General features: G+C 38.2%; 1 protein-coding gene and 1 pseudogene across 4 annotated transcripts in view; both read right to left on the bottom strand.

Moving 5' to 3' along the window:
- Positions 1–25,817, bottom strand: part of LOC103214483 (phosphatidylinositol 3,4,5-trisphosphate 3-phosphatase TPTE2-like) — a 108,301-nt gene that overhangs the window by 47,521 nt on the left and 34,963 nt on the right. For 2 of the 4 annotated variants that reach the window (XM_073014371.1, XM_073014372.1), the window contains 5 exons: positions 11,569–11,619; positions 9,869–10,030; positions 2,862–2,981; positions 749–848; positions 539–602 (listed from right to left, as the gene is read on the bottom strand). In XM_073014371.1, the coding sequence (XP_072870472.1) occupies positions 539–602; positions 749–848; positions 2,862–2,981; positions 9,869–10,030; positions 11,569–11,619 (497 nt within the window). Of the gene's footprint in view, positions 1–538; positions 603–748; positions 849–2,861; positions 2,982–9,868; positions 10,031–11,568; positions 11,620–15,105; positions 24,082–25,817 lie in introns of those variants that run through there. The other 2 variants (XM_007960494.3, XM_007960498.3) reach the window with 2 other exon arrangements.
- LOC119620115 (U2 spliceosomal RNA) lies at positions 2,426–2,544 on the bottom strand (annotated as a pseudogene).

Raw genomic sequence — 25,817 nt, 5'->3', positions numbered from 1 at the left:
CATAAGACTCCACCGGTTCAAACCATATGCTATGTACTTATGTTGGCCTCAGTCTGAAGTTCTCCCTGTTCTGGAATTTATTTCTTAAATACCAAAGAAAATCCAAGAATTGTGGGCACCAGTAATGGTGGGAACTCCCAAAGTGCTTTGTAGCCTTCTGACTTAGAAAACCTGAGATCTACAAAGCTCTGACCTCATTCTCTGGGGTTCTAAGAAGAGAAGCAGTCTCTCTGGGATCCTTGGGATTCAGGATAACTACTAGAACTTAATAAATTGAAACTCAAATGGAGTTAGCTGAAAATCCATTCAAGTTTCTGTGCTGCAATCGAGTAGTCCTAAATTGAGATGACATGAAAATCTTCCTTGCCAGAGTTAAACCACAAATACGTCACACTATCACAGTGGCATAGCATATAGCCTCATGAATAAAGAATACTTTGAATGAATGTGGCTTAGACAAGGCAAGAACAAAATAAAAATATAATTACAAGAAAAAGTGAAGTTAATCTAAGTAAATCAACAGTTAAGTGTCACAAACCAGTAATGTAAGTGAGGTCTAGGTCAAATCCATCCCTTTTGTATCGCCTTTTGTTTCCTGAAACCTGAGAGTTTAAAACCATTATTAGTTTGTGAAACATAAATCAACATAAAAATAAAGGACATTATACAGTATAGAAATCAACCCTTGCCAATGGGTCCCAAAACACAAAATATTTTTCTGAATCATAAGCATGTTTTACCCACTTACCAGCCTTCTTATCAGCTTTCCAAGTTGTCTTTTTAGATGAGCCAGATGAAAAACTCTTATCAGAATGATAAGTCGTAGAAGTCGAAATAAACGTGTCCATCTAAAAATAAATTTAAAAGATCAATTTTTGCTTCAGAAACAGAGAATTTTATGAATATAAATTAAGTTTAGAGCAGCAGTTGTTAACCAGGGACAATTTTCCCTCCTCTCCTCAATCACCTACATGGGGGATATTTGACAATGTCTTGAGGCACTTTTGGTTTTCACAACTGGGATATGTGTGTGTGTGTGTTCACACGCATATCCGTGCTACTTCCATCTAATGAATAGAAGCCAGGAATTCTGCTAAACATCCTGCAATGAATATAACTGCTCACCACCCTCCTGTGACAATAATGATCTGGCCCAAAATGTTAGTAATGCTGAGATTGAAAAATTCTGGTCTAGAGAAATAGTGAAACAACAGAGTCTCAGAATTTGTAAATTTAATTTTGGGATTTGAAACTAGCATTTTCAATTTTTCCACATCAAAATAAATTGAGGATTCTTGTTCACCTTTGTTACTCCCATCTGTAACAGAGGTTCACTACAGCTACTAATGCACATCAGGCAGGCAACAGATTGAGATACTTCCCAAGTGTGCTAGCTGGTGTCTCTCCTACCATGAGAAATATCAAAGCAGAGAACTGATGGTCTGGACTAGTGCTTCCCTGGTTTGAGCATGCATAAATCAGAGTCATCTGGAAAAACCTGTTAAGCTACAGATTGCTGGGTCCCAGAGATATTGATTCAGTGGGTCTGGGGTGGGGCCTAAGGTATTTTTCTTGTATTTCTAGCAAGCTCTCAAGTGATGCTGAGGTTTCTAGTCAGAGGACCACACTGGCTGAGGTGATTTTCAAACAACTCCAAAAGCCTATCACTTAACATGCTTAGTTGGTGCCTGAGTTGTAGTCCAGGGAAGCTAGGGGTACAGAAAGAAACCAGGTATTTGACCCATGAACAAGCATAGGCGGCCACCAACATCTACATCCCAGTATACATTTGCTCTTCCATTTTCCTCACTGTCACAGTAAAAAGGAAAAAAAAAAAAAAAAGAGAGTCACCAGGTCCTCATACACCCTTTAGTTTCCTAATCCCCAGCAGTTCTAACTTTGCCTTAGCTTTCTTTGTTTCTACCACAACTATACTGCAAAACTCTACTGTTGTGTTGCTATACATGTCATCTCCTAGTTTTCTGTTCTGTTTTCTATTTTTTAGAACATCATGATTGAGGCTGGGCACGGTGGCTCACGCTTGTAATCCCAGTACTTTAGGAGGCCGAGGTGGGCAGATCACTTGAGGTCAGGAGCTCAAGAGCAGCCTGACCAACATGGTGAAACTCGTCTCTACTAAAAATACAAAAATTAGCCAGGTATGGTGGTGCATGCCTGTAATCCCAGCTACTCGGGAGGCTGAGGCAGGAAAATCGCTTTAACCGGGGAGGCAGAAGTTGCAGTAAGCCTGATATCATGCCACTGAACTCCAGCCTGGGCGACAGAGTGAGACTCCATCTCAAAAGAAAACAACAAAAAAAAAAAAAAGGAAAAGAAAATCGTGATTGAAGTCACTCAAATTTTGCATATGCTCAAATAAATTCCCTCTTGGCTGTGGGAAAAACCCAGACAGAACATATGTGTAAGGGATTTGTAGTTGAAGCACAGAGAGGAATTGTTTTTAATATCAAATTTTTTAATGTATCAGATATTAAACTAATAAGAATATCACACTTGATCTTAACCAAAAGGCCAAAAAATGATACAAATGGGAATTTGATGAGAACTTCAAAATGTAGCGAAGTTAAAGTTAATACAGGAGGTAAAGTCCTTCTTTGGCTACTCCATCTTTTTTATTCAATTACTGGTACTTAGTGTGTATACTCTTCGCTGGTCCCTAAATACCACAATCTTTCAGTTTCAACCTATATGGGAATTTACCTACACATTTCATTTTAAAGCAATATATTTGGTATAAAATGAGGCCATTTGAAGTTGAAAAGATTATATCGAATAAAAGCCACGGAAAAGGCAAAAAATAAATGAAAAACTTTGAAAGAGGTGAGTCTTATAATTCATACCTGGGAACATCCTTAAGAAACTTAACGTCAAAAAAAATGTAAATGACATCAACCAGCAGGATAATCACAGTAATGGCAGTATCTAAAATGTTCAGTAAATCAGAAAAATAATGCTGTCTCCTGCAATATAAAATGGAAAAATATGAGTTCATCTCCCCTGCAAGAAGAGACAGGAATATTTAAAGAACACAGACTATTAACTGATCCCCATTAAGAATTCTAGTTTCATAAATTATTTCAAATGCATGTTCTAGAGTAGACTAAGGGAAAAATATAACATTCATGGGAACTTTTCAAACAATACATTTATATTCATCATTTGACACATATATATGACTAAAGCACCAATATGGCAATTTAAGTATAGTAAGAGATATAGCTAAATGCATATTAACCACCCTTATCATGGATGATGGGGTATCTCTGTCCCCTCAAGCATTTATCATTGTGTTACAAACAATCCAATTACACTCTTTCGATCATTTAAAAATGTACAATTATTATTGACTATAGTCACCCTGTTGTGCTAGCAAATAGTAGGTGTTACTCATTTTTTTCTATTTTTTCGTACCCATTAACCATCCCCACCTCCCCACCCCCAAATTCCTAGTACCATTCGCAGCCTCTGATAACCATCTTTCTACTCATGTCTATGAGTTCAACTGTTATCCTTTTTAGAGCCCACAAATAAGTGAGAACATGTGATGTTTGTCTTTCTGTGCCTGCCTTATTTCAGTTAACATAGTGATCTCCAGTTCCATCCATGTTTGTTGCAAATGGCAGGATCTCATTAGCTAAATATAGCTAAGTATAGCTAAATAACAATATTAGCTAAGTATAGTAATATTAAATAATACTCTCTTGTGTATATGTACTATTCTCTTTATCCATTCATCTGTTGATGAACACAGGTTGCTTCCAAACCTTAGCTCTCATGAACAGTGCTACAACCAACATGGGAATGCAGATTATCTCCTCTATGTACTGATTTCCTTTCTTGTGGGTATATACCCAGCAGTGGGATGGCTGGATCATATGGTGGCTCTATTTTTAGTTTTTTTAAGGAACCTCCAAACTGTTCCCCATAGTGGTTCTACTAATTAACAATCCCACGAACAGTGTATGAGGGTTCTCTTATCTCCACGTTTGCCAGCATTTGTTATTGCCTGACTTTTGGATATAAGCCGTTTTAGCCAGGGTGAGATGATATCTAATTGTAGTTTTCTATACTGTGAATTTCTCTAATGATCAATGTTAAGCACCTCTTCACATGCCTGTTTACCATCTGTATGTTTCCTTTTGAGAAATGTCTATTCAAATCTTATGCTCATTTTAAAAAATCATATGATTAGATTTTTTTTTCCTATAGAGTTGTTGGATCTCCTTATATATTCTGGTTATTTATCCCTTCTCAGATGGGTATTTTGCAAATATTTTCTCCCATTCTGTGGGCTGTCTCTTCACTTTGTTAATTGTTTCCTTTGCTATGAAGAAGCTTTGTAACTTGATGTGATGCCATTTGTCCATTTTTGTTTTGGTTACCTGTGCTTGTGGGATATTGCTCAAGAAATTTTTGTTCAGACCAAAGTCCTGAAGATTCTTTCCGATGTTCTCTTGTTATAGTTTCATAGTTTGAGGTCTTATCTTTAAGTCTTTAATCCATTTTGATTTGATTTTTGTATATGGTGAGAGGTAGGGGTCTAGTTGCATTTTTCTGCATGTGGATATCCAGTTTTCCCAGAACCATTTGTTGAAGAGACTTCCGTTTCCTCAATGTATGTTGTTGGCACATTGATTGAAAATGAGTTCACTATATGTGTGTGGATTTGTTTCTGGGTTCTCTATACTTTTCCATTGGTCTATGTGTCTATGCCAGTGCCATGCTCTTTTGGTTACTATAGTTCTATAGTATAATTTAAAGTCAAGCAATATGATTCCTCCAGCTTTGTTCTTTTTGCTTAGAATAGCTGTTATTCTGGGTCTTTTGTGGCTCCATATAAATTTTAGGATTGTTTTTTCTGTTTCTGTGAAGAATGTCATTGGTATTTTGATAGGGAGTGCACTGAATGCGTAAATTGCTTTGGATAGTATGGTCTTTTTAACAATATTGATTCTTCCAATTCATGAACATGGAATCTCTTTCCATTTCGTGGTGTCCTTTTCAACTTCTTTCATCAGTGTTTTATCGTTGTCATTCTAAAGATCTTTTACTTCTTTGGTTAAGTTAACTCCTAGGTTTTTAATTTTATTTGTGGCTATTGTAAATAGGATCACTTTTTAAAAGTCTTTTTCAGATGGTTTACTGTTGGCATATAATATGCTACTGATTTTTGTATGTTGACTTTGTATCCTGCAAATTTACTGAATTTATCAATTCTAATATTTTTTGTTGTGGAATCGTTAGTTTTTTCCAAATAAAATATATCATCTGCAAACACAAGGATAATTTTACTTCTTCCTTCCCAATTCAGATTTCTGTTTTTATTCCCTTTATTTCTTTATCTTCTATGATTGCTTCAGCTAGGACTTCTGGTACTCTGTTGAATAACACTGGTGAAAGTGGGCATCCTAGTTGTGTTCTAGATCTCAGAGGAAAGCTCTTCCATTTCTCCCCATTCAGTGTGATACTGACTGGGGGTCTGTCATATATGGTTTTTATTATATTGAGCTGTGTTACTTCTATACCCAGTTTTTTTTTGTTTTGTTTTGTTTTGTTTTTTGAGATGGAGTCTCGCTCTGTCGCCCAGGCTGGAGTGCAGTGGCCGGATCTCAGCTCACTGCAAGCTCCACCTCCCGGGTTTACGGCATTCTCCTGCCTCAGCCTCCCAAGTAGCTGGGACTACAGGTGCCCACCACCTCGCCCGGCTATTTTTTTGTATTTTTTAATAGAGACAGGGTTTCACCGTGTTAGCCAGGATGGTCTCGATCTCTTGACCTCGTGATCTGCCCATCTCGGCCTCCCAAAGTGCTGGGATTACAGGCTTGAGCCACTGCGCCCGGCCCCAGTTTTTTTTAGAGTGTTTATCATGAAGAAATGTTGAATTTTATCAAGTACTTTTTCAGCATTAACTGAAATTATCTTATGACTTTTATCCTTTATTATGTTGATATGATGTATCACTTTGGTTGATTTGTATATTTTGAACCATGCTGGCATCCCAGGGATAAACCCCATTTGTAATGATGAATGATCTCTCCAATATACTCTTGAATTCAGCTTTCTAGTATCTTGTTGAGGATTTTTGCATCAATATTCATCAGATATATTGGCCTGTTGTCTTCTTTTTTTTTTGGAGGCAGAGTCTCACTCTGTCACCCAGGCTGGAGTGCATCTGTCGTGATCTGGGCTCACAGTAACCTTCATCTCCCAGGTTCAAATGATTGTCATGCCTCAGCCTCCTGAGTACGTGGGATTACAGGCACCTACCACCATGCCCAGCTAATTTTTGTATTTTTAGTAGAGACGGGGTTTCACCATATTGGCCAGGCTGCTCTTGAACTCCTGACTTCATGTAATCCACCTGCTCCAGCCTCCCAAAGTGCTGGGATTGCAGGTGTGAGCCACCGCTCCCGGTCTTTCTTATTTTGATACATCTTTGTCTGCTTTTGGTATCAGGGTAATACTGGCCTTGTGGAATGAGTTTGGAAGTATTGCCTCATCTTCTTCTGCTTTTTGGAATAGTTTAAGCAGGAGTGGTATTTGCTCTTCTTTAAATGTTTAGTAGAATTCAGCAGGGAAGCTATGGAGTCTCAGTATATATATTGGCTATATATGCTGGATGAATATATACTTAAAATTGTTATAGCCTCTTGCTGAATTGATCCCTTTATCATTATATAGTGACATTCTTTGTCTCTTCTTATCGTTTTTGTCTTCTTATCGTTTTTGTCTTGCAGTCTATTTTATCTGATACAAGGGTAGCTACTCCTGCTCTTTTTTGGTTTCTACTGGAATGGAATACATTTTTCCATTCCTTTATTTTCAGACTAATGGGAGACAAGTGTTTCTTATAGGCAACAGATCGATGGGTCTGGTGTTTTTTGTTTAGTTTTGTTTTTGTTTTTACTTTTTTTTTTGAGGTGGAGTCTTGCTCCATTACCAGGCTGCAATGCAGTGGCATGATCTCAGCTCACTGCAACCTCCGTCTTCCAGGTTCAAGTGATTTTCCTGCCTCAGCCTCCTGAGTAGCTGGGACTATAGGTGTGCACCACCAGGCCCACCTAATTTTTGTATTTTTAGTAGAGATGGGGTTTCACCATGTTGGCCAGGATTGTCTTCATCTCTTGACCCTGTGATCCACCTGCCTCAGCCCCCCAAAGTGCTGGGATTACAGGCGTAAGCCACCGTACCTGGCCAGGTCTTGTTTTTTCATCCATTCAGCCATTCTGTCTTTTGACTGAAAAGTTTAATCTGCTGACATTCAATGTTATTATTGACAAGCAAGGACTTACTCTTGCCATTTTGTTAATTGTTTTCTGGTTGTTTTGTAGTCTTCTCTTCCTTCTTTCCTCCCTGTCTTCCATTAGTGAAGGTAATTTTCTCTGGTGATATAATTTAGTTTCATGTTTCTTATTTTTTGTGTATCCATTGTATTTTTTTGGTTTGAGGTTACCATGAGGCTTGCAAATACTATCTTATAACCCATTATTTTAAGTTTATAAAATAACACTGTTTGCATAAACAAAAAAGTAATAAGAAAACTAATACAAACTCTACAACTTAGTCTCATTTCTTTTTAACTATTTGTTACTTTGATTTGTATCTTATTATAACATTTATGCCTTGTTGTTGTAGTTAATGTTTTTGATTGGCTTATAGTTTAATCTCTCTACTTAGAATAAGAGTAGTTTATACACCATAGTTAGTGTTATAACATTCTGTATTTTTCTGTGTATTCACTATTACCAGTGAGGTTTATACCTTCAGGTAGTTACTTATTGCTCATTAATGTTCTTGTCTTTCTGACTGAAGTACTCCCTTTAGCATTTCTTCTAGGACAGGTCTGGTGTTGATGAAATCCCTCAGCTTTTGCTTGTGTGGAAAAGTCTTTATTTCTCCTTCACTTTGAAGGATATTTTCACTGAATATATTGTTCTAGGGTAAATGTTTTGTTTCCCTCAGCATTTTCAATACGTCATGCCACTCTCTCCTGGCCTGAAACATTTCTGTTAAAAAGTCTGCTGCCAGCTGTACTGTAACTTCATTATATATTATTGGTTTCTTTTCTCTTGCTGCTTTTAAGATCCTTTCTTTATCTTTGATCTTTGGGAGTGTGATTATTAAATGCCTTGAGATAGTCTTCTTTGAGTTAAATCTGCTTGGCATTTTATAACTTTCTTGTACTTGGATATTGATATCTTTCTGTAGGTTTGGGAAGTTCTGTTACTATCCCTTTGAATAAACTTTCTAACCGCCCCCTCTCTACACCTCCTCTTTAAGACCAATATCGCTTAGATTTGCCCTTTGGATGCTATTTTCTAGATTCTGTAGGCATGCTTCATTGGTTTTTATTCTTTCCTTTGTCTCCTCTATGTATTTTGAAATAGTCTGCCTTCAAGCTCATTAATTCTTTCTTCTGCTTCATCAATTCTGCTATTAAAAGACTCTAATACATTCTTCAGTATGCCAATTACATTCTTTGGTTCCAGAATTTCTGCTTGATTATTTTAAATTATTTTTATATCTTTGTTAAACTTATCTAACAGAATTATGATTTTTTTCTCTGTGTTATCTTAAATTTCTTTGAGTTTCCTCACCACAGCTGTTTTGATTTCTCTGTCTGAAAGGTCACATATCTGTTTCTCCAGGATTGGCCTCTAGTGTCTTCTTGAGTTCATTTGGTGAGGTCATGTTTTCCTGGATAGTGTTGATGGTAGCAGATGTCCTTTGGTGTCTAGGCATTGAAGAGTTAGGTATTTATCGTAGTTTTCACTGTCAGGGCTTATTTGTACCTATCTTTCTGGGGAAGGCTTTCCAGATATTGGAAAGAACTTGGCTATTGTGATCTAAGTTGTATCTGCTTTAGGGGGCACCCCAAGCCTCCTAAACTCTGTAGTTCTTGCAGACTCATGTGGTACTGCCTTAATGGTCTTAGACAACATCCAGGATAATTCTCTGGGTTACCAAAAAGAGAGTCTTGTTCTCTTCCCTTAATTTCTCCCAAACAAACAGAGTCTTCCTCTCTGTTCTGACTCACCGTGACACAAACACCCATGTGGCCACCACTACTCTGACTGCATTAGGTCGGATATGAAGCCAGCACAGCACTGGGTCTTGCCCAAAACCTGCTGTAACCACTCCATAGCTATTGCATAAGTTTGGTGAAGCCCTGGGGCTCTACGATCATCACATGGTAAAAACAGCCAGGCCTGTGTCCTTCCCTTCAGGATGGCAAGTTCTCCCAGGCTCCGGGTGAGTCCAAAGGTGCTGGGAATCAGGGCCTAGATCAAAAACTTCTAATTCTACCTAGTGTTTTATTGTGCTATGGCTGAGCTGGTTGAGCTGTCACTCAAACCACAAGATGCAGTCCTCCCCACTCTTTCCACCCCTCTCCAAAAGCAGAGGAGCATCAATCTATGGCTACCAAACTCAAACACAGGCCATGGGAGGTACTGCCAGACTACCACCAAGGTTCTCCTAAGGCCCAAAGGCTTCTAAATCAGCTTGAGGTGAATCCTTTTGTTACTTTTTTTGGGGGGGTGCGGGGGGGATAGAGTCTGACCCTGTCACCCAGGCTGGAGTGAAATGGTACAATCTTGGCTCACTGCAACCTCCGCCTCCTGGGTTCAAACAATTCTCCTGCCTCAGCCTCCCGAGTAGCTGGGATTACAGGCTCCCGCCACCACACCCAGCTGATTTTCATATTTTTAGTAGAGACAGGGTTTCACCATCTTGGCCAGGTTGGTCTCAAACTCCTGACCTCGTGATCCACCCGCCTTGGCCTCCCAAAGCGCTTCTTAGAAAAGTACAAAATAGCTTTATGTATTATCAAAATAATCAAACTTACCCTTCTACAAATACTCGAAGAAGAACATCCATGAGAAAAAATAAGGCAATAGCTAGAGAAATAGAACGATACTCCAAAGGAATATAAACGTTGCTATCAGTGAAAATTAGGTCAGCAAAGATCAGAGCCACATCCAATAAGATCAGGAAAACTCCAAATATTCTACAATAAATAAATAAATAAATAAATAAATAAATAAGTAAATAACAGCAAAGATAAAGGGGCTTGTGTCCCTATAGTTATACTATATTTAGGCCAATGATCGGGTACGAAAATGTTATTATTTAGTTTTAAACTGCCCAGTGGCAGGAAAAACTGTAATGTTATAGAATCTCAGAAACATCATTGTTTTCATCCAATAGAAGCAGTTCTTAATAAATAAAATTCCCACCAAACCACTTCACAAGATGTTATCATGCCTTTTTATAGTAGAAACATCACACTAACACCTCAAGAGTGAGGTTCACTAACACCTCAAACTGAATTAAAATTACCTGCGTCTGTTTGTAAACTCTTCTTAAAATTTGAGAATTTCATAAGAAGTTTATACCCATTTCTCATTAAAAATAAAATCTTATCAATCTTGATAATTCCTAAGAATTTATTAATATAAACCAAATGAAAGCATGAGTAACATAAGTTCTTAAAAGACCAAGTTTTTTGTCAGTGACATTTTCAACAAGTACATGATTACATATTTATGGACGATTCTAGTACAGTGATGGGTACATGAGAAAGAATTCAATTCCATACGTATTTATAGTACTGAACTCTAAAGTACCTCCTGAAACTTGCTGTTACATATTCTAAATACATTCCCCATAAATTGTTTACATTATTTGCCTAATCTATGAAGATGAATTCATCTTCAAAGTACTTTTCAAAAAGTTGCAGCTCAAGTTAAAATATCATTAATTCAAAAGGAAACAATTATATTGTGTAAATCTATATGATATTGAATAAATCTATATCATAGTATGAAATCTTACTCTTAAGTAGAGAAGAGTCTAAGTAAATTGTTTCCAGAATTAAAGAGTAATTCTGGATGTATAAAGTACTTAATAAAACACGTTACTTATAATTATAGAATTTTAACACTCGATTTTCATTAACTTTACTTGTGCAGATGGAAGAAAAATATTAATATGTTACTATTAATCTTAGGCAAAAGCCATTTCTTTGCAAGTCTTAAAGTCGAGCTTAAACCAAATTTCCATGATAAATTAGTTTACATTAGATGGGGCACATAGCTACTTAGCAACTGATGAACAGGAAATGCTTTTTGGTTTTGTTTTTTATTTCGGTCTTTCTCATTGAAATATTAAGTATATATATATACATCTTGCTCTGTCATCCGGGCTGCAGTGCAATAGCGTGATCTCGGCTCACTGCAATCTCCGCCTCCCAGATTCAAGCGATTCTTCCACCTAGGCCTCCCGAGTAGCTGGGATTACAGGCACCCGCCTTATGCCCGGCTAATTTTTGTATTTTTAATAGAGACGGGGTTTCACCATGTTAGCCAGGCTGGTCTTGAACTCCTGATCTCAGGTGATCTGCCCGTCTCGGCCTCCCAGAGTGCTGGGTTTACAGGCGTGAGCTACTGCACCCGGCCAAGTCTCAGATATATTTAATACATGGTGTTCTTTATGCATTAAGTCTCAGGTATATTTAATACATAGTGTTTTCTATGTCTCACATACCCAATTGCAAAGGATGATACAATTGAATGAACAATTTTCTTAATCTTGTTGCTGCAAAAAGAAGCAAAAATAAAATTAATCAGATTTCTTCTAACCTATATCATAAATTTAACCAAAAAACAAAGGCCTTTATAAATACAATGTTAAAAGACAATTATTCAGAAGTTATACAATAAAATGCCTTTTAATAAAAACTAAAATGTTATCCTTTCTGCTCCCTGAGTATTTTACTTTCCTATCCAGAATATATGTGAATAAGACAGCAAACTTTGGATGTTTAGTAACGTTTCCATTGCATGCAAAGCCCCAACTCCAACTTTATGGCAATACTAAACTTAAGCTTGTGGTCATCAACTCAAGGAATATAGCATGAAAACAGAAAAGAGTGGTAGAAGAGAACTGTATTTTAATGCCAGCCTGGGCAAGTCATCAAACTTTGGCCAGATCTCAGTTTCCACAGCAATAAAATAAGGTATTTCAAGGATAAGCATAGGGAGTAAATGATGCTCTTGCCATCTCTTTGAGACTAGACACCTAGTGAACAGATACACATTAGTGAGAGCTGCATTTAGGTTGCATATGAACTGCAGAGGTAAGACATTTCAGTAAGATATACTTCAAAGGAGAAACACCCAAAAGACTGGGCTCCTTCCATTAATCCAAGAAAGGAGAACCTGCTTGATGGAGCCTCCAGTAATGCCTCATTTTACCTTATGGCTGAAGACAAGGTGGCTAATGAGGAACAATTTTTTGTCCTTACTGAAGCCTCCTATTTTGGAGGCTCTTTAGGAGGAGAAGCCTCCGACATAGCAGGCATCAGTAGGAAAACCCTTCAGGAAGTTTCTGTCATACTGAAGCCTCCAACACAGGACTCAAATTTCACTGTGAGAGGCATGAATCCTAAAACAATGCTCCCAGTCTGTGCCTAAGACTGGAGAACAAAGAGGACAGATACTGAGGAGAACTGGGGCACTGCCAAAATTGGCCTTTGACATGAACAGACATTTCTCAAAAGAAGACATACATGTGGCCAAGAAGCATACGAAAAATAGCTCAATATCACAGATTAGAGAAATGCAAATCAAAACCACATGTGATGCCATTTCATACCAGACAATAGTCAGAATGGCTATTATTCAAGAGTCAAAAAATAACAGATGCTGGCTAGATTGCAGAGAAAAGGTGTAAAACACTACACAATGTTGGTGGGAGTGTGAATTAGTTCAACCATTGTAAAAAGCAGTGTGGGGATACCTCGAAGAGCTAAAAGCAGAACTACTATTTGACTGAGCAATCCCATTACCTAGTATATACCCAGAGGAATAGAAATCATTCTACTGTAAAGACATATGCATGTAAATGTTCACTGCAGCACTATTTACAATAGTAAAGACATGGAATCAACACAAGTACCCATCAATGACAGATTGGATAAAGAAAATGTGGTACATATACACCCTGGAATACTATGCAGCCGTAAAAAAGAATGAGATCAGCCGGGCACAATGGCTCACACCTGTAATCCCAGCACTTTGGAAGACCGAGGTGGGCAGATCACGAGGTCAGGAGATAGAGACCACGCTGGCTAACACAGTGAAACCCTGTCTCTACTAAAAATACAAAATAAATTAGCCGGGTGTGGTGGCAGGCACCCGTAGTCCCAGCGACTCGGGAGGCTGAGGCAGGAGAATGGCATGCATGCGGGAGGCAGAGCTTGCAGTGAGCTGAGATTGTGCCACTGCACTCCAGCCTGGGTGACAGAGTGAGACTCTGTCTCAAAAAAAAAAGAAAAGAAAAAAAAAAGAGAATGAGATCATGCCTTTTGTGGGAACGTGGATGGAGCTAGAGGCAATTATCCTTAGCAAACCAGTGCAGAAAGTGAAAATCAAACACTGAATGTTCTCATCTGTAAGTGGTAGCTAAATGATCAGGATGTAAGAACACAAGGAGGGAAACAAACACTGGGGTCTAGTGAAGCAGAGAGGGTAGGAGGAGAGAGACAAGCAAAAAAGATCACTTTTTGGGTACTGAGCTTAATACCTGGGTGATGAAATAATATGTAAAACAAACCTCCCTGACATGTGTTTACCTATGTAACAAACTTTCACATGTACCTCCAAACCTAAAATAAAAGTTAAAAAAACAAAATTGGCCTTTGACGAATGATGTTAACCTGAGATAAAGGAAATCCCCAATCCTTCTAAACTTCCCCTCCTCCACCTGGACCCACCACCTCTACCCAGGCTTAGAAAGTTAAGGCTGATGTAGACAGAGGATCAATTGGCCAAAAGGGGCAAATTCTTTCCTGAAGTTGCCATTCTCTTACAAGAACCTCTGATCCCACACAGTCTACTGGATCTCTGGGTATCAAGGAAATGTCATCAATCTGAATTCACTTGACAATATGACCATACAGAACCAAGCCTGACAGATCATGAAGGCATGAAGGAGTGGCTTGGGTAGTTGTAGCCCCTTCAATCTGTTTCAGTGTCCCCTGAAACTATACCAAGTAAATATACAATTGAGACTTTTTTGGTTTAAAAAGTGTATTATGTAAATGCAGCTTCAAGCAGTTACGTGCCCAGTTTGCAGGGAAATAGCTATGACTCAATAAATCTATATCCAGGAAAAGTGCCATTCACATTTGAGAGCAACAGACAGACACTCAAACATGCAACAACTCAAAGCATAGCCTCTATGTACCTTTCCTAAAAACAATTACTCAAAGTGCTTGAGTCAGCTAAGCAATGAATCAAAATGAAGAACATAGAAATAAGGAAGATGACTTATAGAGAAAAGATGGTAAATAATATAAACTCAGAAGTAAGTCTAAATAAATCTGGTAATGTAGCATAAAAATGTAGTATGTGAAAATGTAAATAAATGATTGTAAAAGTAAAGACAATATAAAATTACCAATAATAGTATTGATCTATATTTTCAGCATTATTACACTAGGATTCAAGGTTTGGAAGAAGATACAAGTAAAGGCAGATTGCATTTCCTATCTTTTACAAGTACAAGTCCAGTTTTATTCTCGATATTGATGGAGAAAAATGGTATAATTATGTTTTCTAAATATCTAAATATAAACATTGATAGACTAGAAATGGGCTTCTGACTTGCATATCAGTAAAAAATGAAAGGGATAAAAACAAATCAATTACTAGCGAATTTAAAAAGAAAATATCAAAGTATTTTTCATAAAGAAAAAGTAAGATAATAAAGCCAAACATACCAGAAATCATAAATACAGACATATTACTCTCATCTTCCATATTGAGAAATACTCTCAGATAACTTTAAAATTAAAGGCAATACATGCTATACACAAGAGACAAAAACTAAATTGAAACGACAGTTTAAAAATAAAGAGATAGAGGCTGGGCGCAGTGGCTCATGCCTGTAATCCCAGCACTTTGGGAGGCCGAAGCGGGTGGATCACGAGGTCAAGAGATCGAGACCATCCTAGCCGACATGGTGAAACCCCATCTCTACTAAAAATACCAAAAATTAGCTGGGCATGGTGGTGTACACCTGTAGTCCCAGCTATGCGGGAGGCTGAGTCAGAAGAATGGCTTGAACCCGGGAGGTGGAGGTTGCAGTGAGCCAAGATCACGCCAGTGCGCTCCAGTCTGGCCACAGAGTCAGACTCCATCTCAGAAAAAAACAAAAGAGAAAAAGATATGAGATACTAAACTTAAAACACTGAAAGTTCCAATATTAATATCAAAGTTGAATTCAAAGCACAAATATTAACTATGACCATGACTTATTTTTTATCAATAGAAGGTGGAAGCTACATGACATGTTTTGCGGGAAGTTAGGGACCCCGAACGGAGGGACCAGCTGAAGCCGAGGCAGAAGAACATAAATTGTGACGATTTCACGGACATTTATTAGTTCCCTAAATCAGTACTTTTATAATTTCTTACACCTGTCTTTACTGTAATCTCTGAACATAAATTGTGAAGATTTCATGGACACTTATCACTTCTCGAATCAATACTCTTGTGTTTTCCTATGCCTGTCTTTACTTTAATCTCTTAATCCTGTCATCTTCTTCATAAACTGAGGAGAATGAATGTTGTCTCAGGACCCTGTGATTGTGTCAACTGCACAAACTGTTTGTAGGGCATGTGTGTTTGAACAATATGAAATCTGCACATCTTAAAAAAAGAACAAGAAGGTAACTTTGAACTGGCGCTGGTGAGCTAGACGAAACAGAGCTATATTTCTCCTCTTTCAAAAGCAAATAGAAGAAATATCGCTGAATTCTTTTTCTCAGCAAGGAACACCCCTGAGAAAGAGAATGCACCCTGAAGGTAGCCTTATAGATGGCCCCTTTAAGGCGTGCCGTCTTTTGTGGTTGAAGCCCAAGGGATGAAATAAGCCCCAGTCTCCTGTAGTGCTCCCAGGCGTATTAGGAGAAGGAAAATTCCCGCCTAATAAATTTTGGTCAGACAGGTTGTCTGCTCTCAAACCCTGTTTCCTGATAAGATGTTATCAACGACAATGCGTGCCGAAACTTCATTAGCAATTTTAATTTCGCCTCATCCAGTAGTCCTGTCATCCCGCCCTGTGATAGAGGCTGGGATCTATCACATTTGCTCCATTTGTTTTGTGATATTTTATTACCTTGTGAAGTATGTGATCTCCGTGACCCACACCCTATTCATGCACTCCCTTCCCTTTTGAAAATCGCTAATAAAAACTTGCTGGTTTTATGGCTTGGGCAACATCAGGGATCCTGCCTACATGTGATGTCTCCCCGGGACACCCAGCTTTAAATTTCTCTCTCTTGTGCTCTTTCCCTTTATTTCTCAACCCAGCCGAGACACTTAGGAAACAGAAAAGAACCCACGTTAAACATCGGGAGTGGGTTCTCCCAATAGACACTAACAAGACCATTTTTAATGAAATGGGATTTGTATTGAGGGCAGGTGCTCTCTCTCCCACAGGACACATTTGTCTCTGGTACAGACTGGCAGTATGGAGATGGCCATGATGCAAAGCACTGAAAACACTGTACTGACTCTCTGGTCTTCCTGCTCTCACTCTAGATCATTAAAACAGGGTAAGGACAATACAGGGGGATGACATTTTGATGCTGTGGAAACTATTCTTCACACAGGAGAAAAGTAAATTGCTACACGTTATGCCTTAAGACAATGTAAATTCAGGGCAGCTATTTTATTTAAATGAAGAAAATAAATTGAAAACAGAAATCTTGGTGAATATATTTAAAATCTTGGGGTAGAGAAGGTCATAGTTAATATTTGTGCTTTGAATTCAACTTTGAATTTTTTTTTTCTGAGAATAACATTAAAGGCATAAATCACAAAGAAAAGAACAGGTACATTGGATTATATGAAGATTAAACACTTTTATATAGTGAAAAGCAAGACAATCTAGGAGAAATTACTTACATTACATAAAATAGAAAAAGGATCAACAGATTTAACTTTTCAGTCTGAAGACAGAAAAGCACCCCAATTTTAACTGGGCAAAGGTAGTTTGGAAATGATGAAATATTAACTGAAAAAAGCACAAATGAAGGTATGTCAAGGAATGTGCATTAGGACAAACATATTTACTAATATCAAAGAAATCAATGATGGCTAGCATTAAGTATTGGAGGGGAGAAATGTACACTTTCGCATCTTGATGTTCAAGCACATATCAATATCAATAGCGTCACAATCATTCCCTTTGACACAGGATTTCCACTTCTGAGAATTTGTAATAAACAAATAACCAACAATATGCAAAGATTTAGCCTCAAATGTATTCATTTTTTGTAACACTAAAAACTTGTAAAAAACTTAATTGTTCAGCAATATCTATTAAATGAATTATAACACATCTACACCATGCAGTATTACACAACTATTACAAATAATGTTGTAAGTGCACATGAATATACATTAAAAAGAAAACACAGACATAATGCCATTAAGTAATAAGGTTATTTACAAAAGAATATAAGTATGGTCTCGTATCTGTAAACCTAAAAATGTACAGGCTTAAAGAACTTAGAAGTTCATGTATCAAAGTTTAAGAATGACTAAATGTGGGTAGATTTGTTGATTGTATTTTCTGATTTTCCTTTCATAAACTCTTATGTTATTTTCAGTTTTTGGCACAAAACCTATTTACAGAGCTACAGAGTTTTCAAAGTGTTTTTGCATGTTATTTTAGTTTTATTACTAATTTTTTACAATACAATATCCACTACATAGAAAGCATTATAACCAGTTTACATCTGAATAATCTAAAAGTTAAACAGGTTTAGTGACTTGCTGAGTATCAGGTGAATGAATACATGATGTCAAAGCCAAGCACTGATTCCAGCTTTTACTCTAAATCCAAGATCATCCCCCTGGTATGAAACACCAGTGTTTCTCACAGGGACTACTGCCAATTCCTCCTATGTCTATGCAATGAGACTTTGTAACTTAAACATAAAACAAAACAAAAACCTGCTTTATTTTGTTTGGAGTGGAGAAAGAAAAAGGAAATGCTTGCCTTGCTCAGTCTGTCTAATTTTCCCTAAGCCCTGGGCAGCTCCATTACAGAAAATGTATAGCTAGTATGCAGACACACAGTTTAATTAAGTGGTGCCGTGAATTCTTCATTGATGGCCCATGATAAAAATTTCTAGAAAATGAAAACTCAGGGTAATTTGAAGAACTATTTGTATTTGCCCTCTGTTTCCCATGTAATCTTTGTTTAGACACCAACAGCTTACAACCATGAGTTAACTTCCTCTATGGCAGTACTTCCTCTCCAACATTGACACAAGCTGGTGAATGGTTACACAACTGGGCAAGAAAGAAGCAGAAGAAAAATCTCCTGAATATGTCTGCGGTTCAGACACAAGCCAGTTTAAGAATGTATTGTTTCATTACAGTGAGTGCACGGTAAAATGCCTTCAGGTCAGTGCAATAGGAAGTACTCAGTACTCTAGTGAGATTAGAAACAGAAAAGAATAAAATCCCAATGAGCATAAAGGTCTTTAGTCAGCAAAACATGTTTGCTTTTGCTATCAATACCATTTGCTCATAGGTGAAATCTACAAAACTGGGAATCACACATGATCCAGTAAAAATGAGAAAGGTTCACTATTGATGAGTAAGTAGCATTCTGCATTCCTGTTTTCTTTTAAAATAAAAAAACTTCTCATGAAGTTAATTTCTTCTAAGGATACTTTTTACATTTTCAAGCTAGAAGAACATTTATTCCTGAATGAATGGATGTTTTTTTTTTTCAAAATAATACTTGTCTAAGTATTCAATTGGAATAAATATGGTATACTCTCCCACCCATGCATTTTGATATCCTTCCATAGTTTCCCTTTTCCCTTCTTGCCTCAGCGTAAGCCCTGTTTAACTAAAGAAAAGAGATCCATCAATGGCTCCCTCCTTTCAGACTTCAAACTGACTTACTCATATGAAGTGACATATTCAGCATTTTCATAATCTTCAAACCTGGAAAGTCGTTCTGACACACTTTAGCCACCAAAAAAATGCAAAAATACATCATTAGATATTTGCTACACAAAACAGTGATGAAGAATTTATTTGAATAACAAGAATTCCATGAATCTAAAGGATATAGTAAACACGACTTAGCTCACTGGAAGACCTAACATTTAAGAAAGAAAATTACAATCATTAACCAGAAACTCTGTTCTCATGGATACTCCCAACACTGAATTTTGCATATTTTTCTCTTCTTTTCTCTCTCTGTCTCTTTCTATACATGTATATAAAGATATATAAAAGAATACATATAGTTATAGAATACATAAATGTGTATAGACATGTCGCAAAGACATTGTGGGTTTCATTCTAGACCACTGCAATAAAGCAAAAACTGCATCAAGTGACTCACACAAATGTTTTAGTTTCCCTATGCATACAAAAGTTATGATTATACTACATTATAGTCTGTTAAGTGTGCAATGGCATTATGTCTAAAAAAATTATGTACATACCTTAATGTAAAACTACTTTATTGGTTTAAAATATGCTAATGATCACCTGAGCCTTTAGCAAATCATAATCTTTTTGCTGGTGGAGGGCGTTGCCTCCATGTTGATGGCTGCTGGCAGATCAGAGTCACGGTTGCCAATGGTTGGGGTGGCTAAGGCAAATTCTTAAAATAAGACAACAACGAACTTCACTGTATCAAATGACTCTTCCTTTCACAAGTGATTTCTCTGTAACATGTGATGCCATTTGATAGCATTTTATTCACGGTAGAACTGTTTTCAAAATTGGAGTGAATCCTCTCAAATCCTACCACTACTTTATCAACTACACTTTATTTATATAGAATGAGTTAGGAAGACTTTCCTCTGCTTTAATTTTTTGCAATAGTGTAAGAATTGATATTAGTTTATTTTTTAAAGTAGGTAGAATTAAGCGGTGAAGTCATCAGATCCTGGACTTCGTTGAAAGTCTTTTTGTTACTGATTCAATCTCATTACTTCTTTTTGGTCTGTTCAGGTTTTCGATTTCTTCTTGGTTTAGTCTCAGTAGGTTGTATGGGTCGAGGATTTTATCCACTTCCTCTAGGTTTTCAAATCTATTGTAGAGTTGTTCATAACAGTGTCTAATAATCCTTTTTATTTCTGTCATATCTGTTGTGAGGTCTCTTTTCTTGTTTCTGATTTTATTTATATGGGTCTTCTCTTTTTCTTAGTCTAGCTGACAGTTTGTTGATATTTTTAAACCTGCTTTTTGTTGTTAACCTTTTGTAAATCTTGCCTCAATTTTGTTTATTTCTGTTTGGTCTTTATTATTCATTTCCTTTTAATAATTTGGGATTTGGTTTGTTCTTACCATAGCAGTTTCTTGAGGTAGAATTGTTAGGTAGTTTATTGGAAATCTTTCTAGTTTTTTGATCCAGGTGTTTATTGCTATGAACATGCTTCCTAACCTTCAAAGTTATTATTGGTAGGTGAGGAGTTACTTCTGACATTTTATTGTTTTCTGGTTGTTTTGTATGTTTTGTTCCTTTCTGCCTCTCTGTTTACTTTTGTAGTTGGGTAGTTGTCTGTAGTGATAAAGTTTCATCCCTTTCTCTTTCTCTTTTATGTACTGACTCTACCAGCAACGTTTAAAGTTTTACATGTTTTTATAATGGTGGTTATCATCTTTTTACTTCCAGAAGTAAGACTCCCTTGGGCATTTCTTGTAAGGCTGGTCTAGTGGTGATGAATTATCTTGGATTTTGTTTATCTGTGACAGATTTTATGTCTTCTTCATTTGTAAAGGATAGCTGCACTGGGTATAATATTCTCGGTTGAAAGATTTTTTTTTCTTTCAGAACTTTGAATATATCATCTCATTCTTTTCCAGTCTAAGGTTTCTGCAGGGAAATCAGCTGTTTGTCTAATGGGAATTCCATTGTAAGTGTTTTCCTGCTTTTCTCTTGCTATCTTAAAAAATCTTTGTCACAGCTGTTTGCCTGCTTGGAAGCATGAACTTCAGGAGTGGCCTGAAGGGCTGTTTCCCATGCCTGGTATGTGGGTACACAGCTGCTCATCTGGCCTGAGGCCAGTCTGCTGGGGGAAACCCATGGGCCAAATATAGAGCTGCATGGCTGCTACGCTGGACTGAAGGCATCTTTGGCAGGGCTGGCCAACAGAGGGTGTTTCTCAGGCCTGGGATACAGTCAAATAACTTCTCAGCTGTCCTGGAAGTGTGTCTGCTGGGGGTGGTCCATAGGGCTATTCTAGCTCAGGATGTGGGCACACTGCTGCTCAGCTGGCCTGGGTGGTGCCTGCCAGGGGAAGCCCAGGGGGCTGCTTCTATGACCTAGGATGTGGGCACAAGGCTGCTCAGCTGGCCTAGGGGCATGTCTTCTGGGAGTAGCCCATGGGGCTCTTTCTCAGGTCCTGGATATGGGCATTCATGGCTGATTGGCTGGTCTGGAGGTGCATCTGCCAGGAATGGGTACAGGAATGTTTCTCAGGCTCGTGAAAGGTTGCACAACTGCTTAGTTGGCCTGGGAGTGTTTCCGTTGGGGGTGACCTACAGGGCTGTTCCTCAAACTGGGACAAAGTATGTGGCTGCTTAGTTGGCCTGAGGGTATGCTGGCCACAGTAAGCTCCCAGGGTTGTTTCTCAGCCCTGAGACTCAGGCACACACAGCTACTTGTTTCTCAGGTCTGAGACACAGGTTCAAGGCCCACTCAGTGGTGTGCCTGCTGGGGGCACCCTGTGGGACTGTTTCTCAGGCCCTTATTAAAGGCAGAAGGCTGCTGGGCAGGTCAGGAGCATGCCTGTGGTGGATGAGGCCTGCAGGGCTGTTTCTCAGGTCCTGAGCATAGACTCATAGTCACCCTGTTGACCTTGGAGTATATCAGCTGCTCAGGGGCTTAGGGGACTCTCCCACTTGAGAGAGGGCATGTAGTGGTTTGGCTAGCTCAAGGGTGAGCTCACCCTGGATGGGACTGCAGATTATTCCTCTGTCTGAAAGTGTAGTGGTGGGGGTTGATTTCCCTGCTCTTCAGGACTTGAGTTACCGCCAATCCTGGGACCAACCTCCACACAGCTGGGGTTGTGGCTTTAACCCACCCATGTGGGTTTGGTATACTGAAGGTAAAGCTCCAGTGCTGGAGAGGCACAGTGGCTACTGGCCCCCAGAGGAGGGCACACTCAAGAGATGACTCTGGTCTAAAGTTGGTGATGTGTTGCTGCAGCTTAGGTCTCTGGGGGTGGGAAGCCTTCACCTTGTACTCCTAGTCCAGGACATGCAACTGTGTACATTCTTGGCAGTACTCCACCCTGGCCTCAGGGCTTGCAAATACTGTGAGATTTTCCTTAAGACTCTGTGTTTGTGATGGCAGTGGGGCTGGTGGGGATCTTCTCCTTACCTTCACCCTGCAATGAGAAGTCCTTCCTGTCTCTGGGCCAATTCAACCCAGGTGGGGGAGAAGGGGCTGCAGAGGCTGAGTGCTTCCATGCTGTGGGGGCCTTCCAGTCACTACAGGTGTGTCTCCACTCCTTTGCTGCACTCCAGGACTATCCCTTTGATACTCTAATCAGACCTTAGATGCGTATTTGTTGCCTAGGTTTTTTCTTGTAGGGGAGATGAGCATAAGGCATCTCTAGTCACCCATCTTGCTTCATTTAGCATAATTCATAAGAGCCCTAGGATTTTCAGAACACTCAATGATCACTGGCCTCAACTTAGTCACCAGCTTCATTAGCCCCTAAAAGAGAATCAGTCTGTGCTTTGAAGCTTTGAAACTATGCATTGACTTCTCCTCTCTAAATATAAAAGTCCTAGATGGCATCTTCTTCCAATAAAAGGGTATCTTGTCTACACGGAAAATCTGTTGTTTAGTGTGGCCACCTTCATCAGCTCTCTCAGCTACATCTTCTGGATAACTTGCTGCTGCTGGATAACAGCACTTGCTGTTTCACCTTGCACTTTTATGTTATGGAGATGGCTTCTTTCCTTAAACCTCATGAACCAACCTGTTAGCTTCAAGCTTTTCTTCTGCAACTTACTTACCTCTCTCAGCCATCACTGAATTGTAGAGAGAGAGGGCCTTGTCCTGGATTAGGCTTTGGCTTAAGGAAATGCTATGGCTGGTTTGATCTTCTATCCAGACTCCTAAAACCTTCTCCATATTAGCAATCAGACTGTTTTGCTTCCTCATCATTTGTATGTTCACTGGAGTAGCAGTCTTAATTTTCTTCAAGACTATATATATACATATATAAATATACATATATACGCATATATACATATATACACACACATATATATATATAAGTATATATATTTATATATTGCATTCACAACTTGTCTCTCTGGTGCAGAAGTCTAGCCTTCCTCACAATCATTTTGAGCTTTTAGTTTACAGTGAGAGGCTTGTGACTCTTCCTTTCACTAGGGACACTTAGAAACCCTCATAGACTTATTAAATGACCTACTTTCAATATTGTTGTATCTCAGGAAATAAGGAGGCCCAAGAAGAGGGAGAGAGATGGGGGATGTCTCCTCTGTGGAGCAGTCAAAAAACACATGACATTGATTAAGGTAGTTGTCCTATAGGGCATGGTTCATGTTCATGTTGACCCCAAAGACTTACAATAGTAACATCAAAGATCACTGATCATAGATCATAACAGATAGGTTAACAACAAGAAAGTTTAAAATAGGCTGGGTGCGGTGGCTCACACTGTAATCCCAGCAGTTTGGGAGGCCAAGGTGGGCAGATCACAAGGTCAGGAGTTTGAGACCAGCCTGATGAACATGGTGAAACCCCGTCTCTACTAAGAATATAAAAATTAGCCAGGCGTGGTGGTGGGCGCCTGTAATCCCAGCTACTCAGGAGGCTCAGGCAGGAGAATCGCTTGAACCTGGGAGGCAGAGGTTGCAGTGAGCTGAGATCACACCACTGCATGCCAGCCTGGGTGTCAGAGTAAGAGTCTGTCTCAAAAATAAAAAAAGTTTAAGATATTGCAAGAATTCCCAAATGTGACACAGAGACACCAAGTGAGCACATGCTGTTAGAAAAATGAAACCAAGAGACTTGCGCAATGCAAGGTTGCTACAAATCTTCAGTTTATAAAAAGTAGTATCTGAGGGGCAATAAAGCACAATAAGGTATACATGTATACACATACACATATGTGTACATATATACTATATATGTATACATACATGCTAAACAATATATACACATGCCTGTCTATATGCTAAAGTGTATATATTAAAAAGACTACTAATGTTATTAATTGGGGTCAGTGCTATAGAATACATCTATATAGATACATATATGTACATACATAAAGATATGTATACATCTATATATGCACATATATACATATAGATATATAGGTATGTTCATACATATACACACATACATGTATGTAGGTATCTATATATACTAAATACATATATAAAGGATATACCTATTTATACACACATACATATATTCACGTGTGTGTGTGTGTGTGTGTAGATATATCCGTTAGCAATGACCTAGATTAATAACATTAGTAGTCTTCAATGACACCACCATTGAAAGGTGACTTATATCAGATATATCAAAGTGGTGAAAGACTACTGATGTCATTTTATCTGGGCCAGTGCTAAGGATTAAAAATGTCCATGCCAGATCAAGCGACTTCAGAGACTTACTTTTCTGGTTGAAGTTATGTACAATTGCTCTACTACATTTATAAACTGGTTGAACTCTGAAAATGTATATGCCAATTAATTATTTGGAATCTAGTATTAATATATCATTTTTTTCCCTAAAAGAAAGCCTTATATCATGTAAAAAAGCTCTTGGGCCTTAACAGTCTAGTGAATCAACATTTAAGTGCAGTTCTTTATTACATCATTTGTGAGTGAATCTTACCAATCTCAATTATCTCCCTCTCTTCTTTCTCTCCATATATTAATGACTCTACCACATATTACTCTTTTTAGTTCAATGGTGTAATAGCTAAAGCATTAAAAATGAATGTAGCAAGACTCCACATCTTCCTAGACTTATTTTTCTGATACAAATTAGCAATAATTACTCTACAATTTATAATCTAGTTACCCTAAAAATTGACATGTTAATCAGTTATTTATTTCAAACCTGGTATTCAACTTTTCTCTAGAAATGAGGTTTCAAATGTTTGTAATGAAATTCTTAGGCCTGTGAAAAAAACTTAATGAATCAAGTTTATATACATTTCTTTACTCCTAACCCTAATCCCCAAGTTACCATTTCTGGCAAAATTTACATAAGTTCAACTTCAGTTTGTAAATACCCACCTTGCTTACCCTTGTAATTTTCTGTTTTCTCAAGTTCAAATACCACCAATAACTCTTCACTAATCATGGATGTCTTTTCTGCCCCTCAGATACGATTAAGTAACTGCAGACCTAAGGCAGGGGCTCCATCCAATCTGATGGTGGGTTTGCCTTTGGGAAAGTAACCTCATGTGGTAACAGAGGAAGAGACCAAGGTTCTACTAGCTTTGTTCTTTTCTGTTGACAGTTCCTCAGCTCCCTGCCCACTGTTACCTCCCCCATGCTAAGAATAGGACTGTCTCCTCTCTTGCCTCACTCATATTTTCCTAAGGGTTTTGGCTGCTGCTAAGAGTGACCAATGCAATAGGAATAAGAAGCATTGCTCTTATGACATGTTCCTTTTTTATCCAACTAGATCCAAAAAGGATAGAAAGGTAACTGCAGATACTACAGTAATTAGACTTTAGAAAA

The sequence above is a fragment of the Chlorocebus sabaeus genome, chromosome 3 (genome assembly GCF_047675955.1).
Source record: "Chlorocebus sabaeus isolate Y175 chromosome 3, mChlSab1.0.hap1, whole genome shotgun sequence".
In the NCBI taxonomy this organism is placed as follows: domain Eukaryota; kingdom Metazoa; phylum Chordata; class Mammalia; order Primates; family Cercopithecidae; genus Chlorocebus; species Chlorocebus sabaeus.
The sequence above is the reverse complement of the archived record's forward strand: the minus strand, read 5'-3'. Positions and strand labels throughout refer to the sequence as shown.